This window comes from Hibiscus syriacus, unplaced genomic scaffold, assembly GCF_006381635.1.
Source record: "Hibiscus syriacus cultivar Baekdansim isolate YM2019G1 unplaced genomic scaffold, ASM638163v2 tig00112530_pilon, whole genome shotgun sequence".
Lineage (NCBI taxonomy): Eukaryota > Viridiplantae > Streptophyta > Magnoliopsida > Malvales > Malvaceae > Hibiscus > Hibiscus syriacus.
The window spans coordinates 560,541-570,473 of NW_024063358.1; the positions used below are offsets into that span (position 1 = coordinate 560,541).

The 9,933-nt window shown below is 34.2% G+C and overlaps 1 protein-coding gene and 1 pseudogene across 1 annotated transcript; one reads left to right on the forward strand and one right to left on the reverse strand.

Annotated features, from left to right (window-relative positions):
* The first annotated feature begins 5,604 nt into the window (after window positions 1–5,604).
* LOC120181667 lies at window positions 5,605–7,327 on the forward strand (annotated as a pseudogene).
* Window positions 7,328–8,236: 909 nt separating this feature from the next.
* On the reverse strand, window positions 8,237–8,731 carry LOC120181742. The gene has a single exon (XM_039186820.1). The coding sequence runs from the start codon at window positions 8,729–8,731 to the stop codon at window positions 8,237–8,239; it is 495 nt and encodes a 164-aa protein (XP_039042751.1).
* Window positions 8,732–9,933: the final 1,202 nt, after the last annotated feature.

Here is a 9,933-nt window from a genome sequence, read left to right on the forward strand (position 1 = left end):
GTGACATAATAGGGCAATAATAACATATTCTCTGAAATAATGGAAGGCGCGCCCCCGGGAACGCGCCTTCATGTGAATAGTGAAATAATAGGTACTGATATATCTAGTGTCCCTGAGGGACATGAGTGACATAATAGGGCAATTATAACATATTCTCTGAAATAATGGAAGGCGCCCCCCCGTGAACGCGCCTTCATGTGAATAGTAAAATAATAGGTACTGATATATCTAGTGTCCCCGAGGGACATGAGTGACATAATAGGGCAATGATAACATATTCTCTGAAATAATAGAAGGCGCGCCCCCGGGAACGCGCCTTCATGTGAATAGTACTCCGATTATAGACACTATTATATGCAACATATTATAAACTTTCAAAACAAACTTCAGTTCACAAACTTTCAAATTCTCAAATTCCCAAACTCTAAATTCTCAAATTCTCTGAAAATGAGTCGTCTTTCTGCTGTTGTTTTGTATGATGGACTAATTAAGGAAGCTGAAGAGGGGGTTATTTTTTAGTCATATCATTATATCCCCTTAACCTTGAAGAGAAACATCACAATTGAGGAGTTAATCACAAAAATTTCGTTAAAGATTCGTGTAGCAAGCCAGAAAAGACTATCTTCACTTCAGTACAGATTTCCTACTGAACTTTTTCCGCTCACGTATACATCATTTCAGTTTTCAAACGATGATGATGTTTCTATGATGGTTGATGCTCATATGGGGAGTTCACAATCTCTTATTGAAATGTATGACAATTTTATTGAGGTTCGTGCAACTCGTGGTCTCTCATATTCCTCTCACTTTGGCATTGCATATCAAACTGATCAAGTTGATAGCCCGACACAACTGATCTGTAATGATTTCACATCATTAATGGCGGATCCAACGCCAGATACCATGCCATCAAGTTCAATAGGAAGGCATTCATCTGCAACTGCTTATGATCTCAACCCACGTGGCTTCACCAATAATCCATATGGCAACATCTCTTATACTTCAAGGGGCACACATTCATCTGCCAATGTTTTCGACTTACATATGGAAATGCCAACGAGACGACAGTCTATTCACATCCCACATGATACAATGGCCTCAAGTTCAAGGGGAGGACACGCAAGTGGGAACTTATTTGACCTCAACATTGGATTATCGGAGGAACCCTTATCTCCGCCAGAAGAACCTCTTCGGGAGCCAGGTGCAGATGGTGTTTAAACGGGATTATTCGTTGAACCTGACTCACCACAGTTTAACGTACATTCTGATGATGACGAGGATGACGTTCCGATAAATACAACACCAGCCGAACTTCCTGCACGTATGTATGAGGCTGATTATGATGCAATGTATGAGCCTGAATTTCCAGATCTTATTGATGTTGGTAACTATGGACTTCAATCATCAGTCAATGACGGTAATTTACATATTGGAATGGAGTTCGCATCGAATGAGGAAGCAATGATGGCAATAAAGAGTTACAATATTCGTAACTCAGTTAAGTCCCGAGTTGATCAATCTAACACGGAGAAATATGTCTGCTACTGCGTCCAACGTGACAACGGATGTCAATGGATGGTCCGTGTATCAAAGAGGAAGAGGAAGAACAACTTATGGGAACTAACCAGATACAACGTTCCTCATATATGTTGTGCAACAGTTATAAACCAGGATCATCCCAACTTGGACTCCAACATTATTTGTCAAGCAATCATGCCAATTGTGAAGCAAAGCTCTCATATAGCTGTTGCAGTGTTGATTTATGCTATACAGTCACAATATGGGTACAATGTCTCATATAAAAAAGTGTGGTTGGCAAAACAGAATGCCATTTGCAAACTTCATGGCGAATGAGATTCCTCTTACAATGAGCTGCCCAGTTGGTTTCATGTTGTGCAAAGACTTAATCCCGGGACAATTGTTGAGTTCGAAACTCAACATCATTACGTGAATGATCGAATGGTTCGCGATCGCTGCCAATTTTACCGTGTCTTTTGGACTTACCCTCAGTGTATTAATGCAGTCAAGTACTGTAAACCAGTTGTCCAAATTGATGGTACTTTCTTGTATGGGAAATACAAGCAAGTTTTATTATTGGATGTGGTCCAAGATGGAAACCACAATATTCTTCCTGTTGCGTTTGCCCTCGTTCAAGGAGAAGACACTGAGTCTTGGGCTTTTTTCCTTAAAAATTTACGTTTACATGTTGTCACCAGGGAACGAGTATGCATTATTTCAGACCGAGGAGCCGGGATAAAAGCAGCAATGGACTCTTTGGGTACAATGTATAGACCTCCACATGTTCAACATCGTTATTGTGTCCGTCATATTACTGCAAACTATTACGGAAAATACAAGAATAACGATGAACGTCAGTTAGTCGTGCGGATGGGTATGTTACTTTTTCCCAATTTTTCTATCAATTTCTTATTACTTATTTATACTTCATATTAACTATTACATATTCCTAATGGCTTAGGTTACGAACTCTTACCTCAAAGGTTTGAGTCGATACTACAAGAGCTGTTTGGCAAAAATAAGAAAGGGTGCGAGTACATTATGGACATCAGCAAAGAAATGTGGACAAATGCATATGACGGGGGGTATCGCTATGGTCATATGACAACAAACTTGGCTGAAGCAATAAATTCAACCTTAAAGGGGGCGCGTCATTTACCAGTCACGGCGTTGGTTAAAACAACTTATTTTCGTTTGGGTCAACTCTTTGCAAAGCTCGGTGGACAAGCTCTTACTTGGAAGCAAAACAGACATATTTACCACCCAAGACTAGTAGTTGATTTACAGAAAAAAATGGTTGCATCAAATGGGATGTTAGTTACAAATTTTTCTCACACCCGTGAATTGTTTCGTGTAACCGAAATGCCACGTCCGCTGCAAGGGATCGAAGCTAACTCTTTCAGAGTTAATCTGCAAGAGAGGTGGTGCGATTGTGGTTTCTTTCAAGCACTCAAATATCCATGCTCTCATGTCATTGCTGCTTGCTCACATTCGCATTTGGACTACAAAAATTATGTTGATCCCGTATACCAACTTTCACAAGTATTCAAGGTATATGAATTTGAGTTTCCGCCCATAGGAAACGAAAGAGACCCAAATGAAATTCAAACTTGGCTTACAATTGTACCAGATCCATTGCTATTGAGGGACTCAGGTCGTCCAAAATCTACTAGAATACATTGTGATATGGATATTCGGGAGAAGTCAACAGAACAAAAACGATGTGGGAATTGTAGAAACATCGGGCACAATAGAAAAAATGTCCAGCTCTGTTATCATCATATAACCGTTAACTCTTATGTAATTAATATTGTATTTAAATGAATGTTTTTGTTTCTAATAATTTAATGTTATTGTATTTATATAATTTGTCAATGTATGTACACCTAAATAATTTTTTTTAACTTTTAAATACATAAATATATTTAATATATTTATCTAATATAATAATTAATATTATTAGTTATAATTTTTTTTAAAAATATAATAATAATTCCACCTTCTAAGTAGAGAAAAATATTAAATTAAACAAATTAAAAGTTATTAAAAAATTTATGTATACGATGACACATTTCATGTTATGATTGGAGGATTAAATTTATTAAATTAAATTTTCAATAAGACTAATTTTATAAAATATGTAAGTCTTGAAGATTAAATATGTAATTATACTAATTTATTAACTTATGCATCAATATTTTCGTTAAATATTGATATGAGATGACTTGATTGATAACATTTAAATAATTAACTGATAAAATTAATAGATCGATAATCGAAATCAAAAATAATAATATAACCATATGTGTAATATTATAATTTCATACATTTTTCCTATAACTACAATAAAGTCAAAACTGGTTTTCATATATTGTTATATCATATTAATGTAGATAATTCACTCCACCTCTAACACACATTAACAAAATATATTTGATAATTCTTACATTATAATTGAAACATTTTACATAATATATTATTAATTTATAATAATAATAAAAATAAAATATTTATTATTAAACAAAATACGTGACAGTCGAGCTGGCGAAAGACGCGTCCTCGAGGATGCGTCTTCCACACGTGACATACAACTCAACGAAAACACGGATAAAACGCGTCTCCGAAAACGCGCCTTTACCAACTCAATAAAAAAGATGCTACTTCGGGATATATTAATCAAAAGATATCAAAAAAAAAAAATATTAAAGAAAATTACTGTCAGCTCGAAACCTATTATGAAATTGTTTCATAAGCCAGTTATGTGCTCAGTGTAATCGTACAACAAATCAGACAGCATATGAGATGAAGTAGACCACACACCTTTGATTCCCATTTCGCCATTGTTTTGTCGGTACATGAATCACAAACTCATCACATTCTCCAACATGGTTTTCAAAATCGGATCGGTTAACAAATCGATTATGCTATCAATTTATTGGTTTAATCGATTGAATCGGTCTGATCGATTAGAAGAATCGGACAACATTATAATTATTTTAAAAATTAAATAAAAATACCAAAAATATTTAATAAAAAAATAATTTTTTATATCACAAGTCATATTCAAAGCAAGTCATATGATATATAAGTTAAAAATCCTAAAATCAAGTAAAACAAAATGATTCAAATTAACTACAACATAATATTTAAGGTAAAACATATTAAATAATAAATATAATTATATAACTTTAATTAAAAAATAAATTTAGGGTTAAAAAATCATAACAAAATGATATTATTTGGTTTAATTTAAAAAAAACAATCACAAATGGTTAAGAAACATAGAAGAGCATCCCAAAAGTCTAAAGAGTAAAAATATGAGAACAAAATAATCTCATATTACTAATAAACATAAAAGAACATCTCAACTAACTTCTATAAATAATAGAGGTAATTTGGCATTCAAAATCATGGAGCCTTCTGGTGAGTATTGAGTAAACTATTTTTTCGTTTCAATCAAGCTCGAATTTTCGGCTTCAATTGAGCTTATAAATTTTTTTTGAGTTCAAGCCTTTTCGAGTTAAAGTTTCAATATTATATTTCGAGTTCGAGTTGAACTTGATAATTTTTAGCTCGTGAGTTTGAGTCGAGTTGAGCTTACTTTTAAAGTTTTCAAGTTCGAGTCGAGCTCAGTAATACTCGAGTTCGACTTGGCTCGTTTAACAAACAATGTTGTTTGGTTTAATTTTTTTAAAAAAAATTGACGGTTTTTTCTGATTTTTTTCGATTTTCAGTCGATCCGGTTCAAACGATTTAGCATTTCCGATCGATTCACTAGTAACGATTCAAACGATGTAGATTAAACCGAACTAAATAATAATTTCTGGTTGAACCGGCCGATCCAATTTAATTTTCAAAATACTGTTATCCAAAACTTCCGATAAATATCTTAAATTTTTTATGGTATATTTTAATATTATCGCCGATAAATATCCTCATTTCGTACAAAAAAGAACACATGCCATGGGAGATGAGAGCAGCAGGTTCAGAGGCTGTACCCATATAGAATAGCCTCCACCTGTTTTGATGGTGAAATGAACTGCAATTATCACCAGTGTTTTCACTGCACTTAGCTTCGTACTTATTTTTTTCCCCAAGGATTCTTTTTCTTCCTCTTGTTCTTCTTGTTATTGTTTATTTTTTTCCCAAGACAAAAGTACAGTATACTAAAACAACAGCAGCAGAAACAGAGAGAAAACCATGCCTAAACGTGGGAAGCTCCCTCCTTTTTTCTTGTCCTATCTTCTTATAACCATCATATTCACGGTCTTCATCCTCTATTACCCAAACCCTTTAAACCTCGTCCCCAGACACGACCTTCATCGAACGCTTTCTTTGCTCAAACATCCTAATTCTACTTTTCATGGTAATTTAATCCATCTTCCTCTTCTTCTTTTCAGTTTAACCATATGGGAGTTTCGTTTGATTTTTCACTTTTTTTCTGGGGATATTTTAGGTGACGAAGACGGTGAGATTTTGAGCTGTGACTTGTTTAAGGGTGAGTGGGTGCCCGACCCGCAAGGTTCTTTGTATGCGAACTCGAGTTGTTCAACAATCCCTACTTCGAAGAATTGTTTTCAACAGGGAAGAAAAGACACATAATTTATGAATTGGAGATGGAAACCTCATGAGTGTGTTCTTCTGAGGTTTGATCCCCAGATTTTCCTGGAGTTTGTTCGTGGGAAGAAACTTGCGTTCATCGGTGACTCGCTTGCCAGGAACCACATGGAATCCCTCCTTTGTTTTCTGTCAAAGGTTAGTTTTCAGTGTAATTGCTCTGGCTCTTTTGAAATTTGAGTTGTTTGATCTGCAAATCTTTTTTTTTCAGGTAGAAACTCCGATAGATCATTACGAAGATTCCGAAGACCGGAAACGGATATGGTACTTTCCCGGCCATGAGTTCACTCTCATGATTCTATGGACGAAATTCCTAGTAAACGGTGAAGAACGAGTGATCAATGGTTCATCATCTGGTATATTTGATTTGCACCCTCATAAAGTCGATGAAAAATGGACCAATGATATTCCTGCTATAGACTATATCATCATCTCGGACGTACATTGGTTCTTCCGCACAATTTACCTACACAACGACACCGGAGTCATTGGATGTGTGTATTGCGACACTCCAAATATGACCGATTACGGCGTCGGATTCGCCCTTGGGGTGGCTTTTCGATCGGCGTTAAACCATATCAACCGCTGTGAGAATTGCAAAGCTAGGGTCATACTAGTACGGACATTTTCGCCGGCTCATTTCGAGAACGGGACATGGGACTCGGGAGGAAGATGCAATAGGACAAGGCCTTTAAGGGAAAAAGAGATTAACTTGAGCAGTAATGATTGGGGACTGAGGAGCTTGCAAATGGAAGAGGTTGAGAAAGCAAATGTGGAAGGGAAGAAGAAAGGAAAAATTTGTAGCATTGGATGTGACGAGGGCAATGCTGATGAGACCTGATGGTCACCCCGGTGAGTTCTGGGGAAACAAATGGATGAAGGGGTATAATGACTGTGTTCATTGGTGTTTGCCCGGTCCGATCGACGTCTGGAATGATTTCTTGTTGGCAATCCTGAAAAGAGAAGTTGCATAATCTATCAATCTAATTCTTTCTTTTTAGTGTTCACACTCGTGCTCGACATATAGATATAGAGATACGATTTTCATTGCCCTATTTTATCCCGAGTTGTGCAGCCTGCTCTGAAGATGAAAGATTTTCCAGTTGGGGATTTAGTTGCTTTTTATACTCTGTGGCTGTGGTTGATTGATTGCTGTTCTGTGATGCTTGGCCAAGCCATTTTTTTACTACAAAACCGGACTCTCACATGTTTGACTCAAAGTGTCTGTTAGTGTTTACTTCAGCAAGCGATCTGGCATTATTGTCCTATATTGTGTGGGAAATCAGTCTCCTGATCTATTCTTTCTTGTTTTTCATTTTATTAATAAAATCAAATATCATTCGTTAAATCAAATAAATAATCAACACCTGAAGAACAATTGAAAAAAAAATAACATTAAAAATTTTAAAGCGTTACAATATTAGTGGTTGTTAGTGGTGATTTTGAATTTTTTTTATCAGGTTGTTGATGAGTAATGATATACTCTCAACAAAAAGCACCTAAAAGAACATTTTAAGTTTAAGGATAAAAAAAAAAAATTAAGAATAAATTATAGTAATTAAATTATCAGTTTTTATTCATTTTTAATACTTAAACTTTTAAAAAAGATTAAATTCATACTTAAAGTGTACCTACCGTTAAAAATTATAGTTTTTGTTTCATTTTAGTATATTGTTTTAAATTTAATTTTTTTTTAAAAAAAATTAAAAATTTAGTATTAAAACATTCTAAAACTGATCGTTTGGGTATTAAACGCGTTAAATTTTTAACGGTGAGTATTAAAATGAAACAAAAACTAAATTTTCTGAATGATTTTAAAAAATTAAAAGTTTAAATATTAAAACATAGTAAAACTGATAATTTATGTATTAAATACTTAATTTAACCTAAGCTTAACTGTAATGCAAGGCCTGTAAGGAAACTACTATCAACCAACAGGGACGAATGCAATAAATTTCAGGGGTCAAGCATATCCTAGTTATTTTGAAAAATCATTAAATTTAATTTAATCTGTTTAAAAAAATTGTACACCTTTTATTGGTAAAAAAATAATATTAAAATTTTGAATCTTATTTTTAAATTTATGAATCCGAGGAACACGTTAACAATCAATAGAGTAACGGCTGCTCTCTCTATCGAAATCCAAGGAGGTTTTGGTGGAGGATGGTAACGAGGACGAAGCATACCTGTACGAAATGTTGTGGTTAAAATAATCAGTGTCGAGGGCGCCGTTTTGTCCCGTCCCTTCGTCGAAGTTGAGGGAGTAACTCAGCGGATCGTAACAGAATTCCTTTCCTCCGTTACGGGCTATGTTCTTTTTGAACCGCCGCAAGAGGGTCTTACATTTCGTTACGGCCACCGTATCCAACCATTCTCGGAACCTCCTCCAACGTCGCGTCCAACACGTCTCTTCGTCGATCGACTGCGTGGATAAGGTGGAGTTGTTGTCGTTCATCGCCAACCGCTGCAGCCAGATAGATCCGTGACAAGGCATACAAAAACAGCAGTCTCCGTTCGCGAACTTAACATCGTGGATATCTCTGTCGTCGTCTGCGCCGCCGAGCGCAGCCCTCTCCGTCTTGTTCTGAGGCGCCATTCTCATGGGAGAGACGAAGAAACGGTTAAGAAGTTTTTGTTAAGGAGAAAGAAGAGAAAATTTCTCTCACCTTCTATGCTTTCTCAAAGAAGCTTATCGATTAAGAACTTCCTTCCATGAGAGGGAATTTTGCAATTACGTCTCCATTACCAAAATGTTCATTTTGTACGAAAATTTAGGAGGATATTCAACTGCTTTATCAACGAACAGTAAACAGCGCGCGAAACGATAGATACAGCTATTAAATATTGTAACTCGCGCCTTAAATTAATTTGGATAAATTAATTATTTAGTCTAACACTTATTCTTTAATTTATGTTTTAGTAATTTAATTATTATTTTTTAAAATATATATAATATTATGTTTAAAATCATTCATCAATGAATAAATAATAATAATAATAATGTATTATTTTAAAATAATATTATATTAATACTAAAAATAATTTAAAAAAATATAACGTCAATATTATTATTAATTTTTAAAATATGGATTTTCAATTCATTTTCTATTTCTTTAATTTTTAGATTATACTATTCAAAAGTAGTTGGTGCTACTGCCCTGAGTCTCTTATCATTTCCTTGACGTTATTGCATGGATCTAGTGCTTTAAAGAGTAAATTGAATTTGAGTATTGTTGAGTTCGACTCGAAACTCGTAAGTTTAAATTTTTTAAGCTTGATTTGAACTCGAAATCATGAACTGAAGTTCGTAAAAATTCGAAAATGTTCGAAATGAAAAAAATCTTAAACTTAACTCGATCGAAGCCTTAAACTCAAACTTGAAATTGAAACTTAAATACATCAAAATTTTATATTGCAGTTTTTTAAAATTAACACATAAATGTTAATATTATTAATAATTTATTTTTTAAGAAATAAAACATAATATATTATATTTTCAAGTTGCTCACAAACTTTTTAAGTCAAGTATTAAGTAGATTGTTTCAGTTCGTTACAAATTTGAGGTGAGCTCGAATCGAGTTCATTTGAATCGAGTTTTTATCGAGCTTTGACCGAATTGAACTTGAGTAACTCGTTATTTGTCTTATCTCATTTACAACCTTAGATGGATCATTCGAAAACCATTATGATTTTGTTTGATATTATAGATCATAAATATCTAAATGAGCAATCATATTGTTGCATTTGGATTAGAGATTAATTTTTTTATTCAAACTATTGTATAATTTAATATTTTTT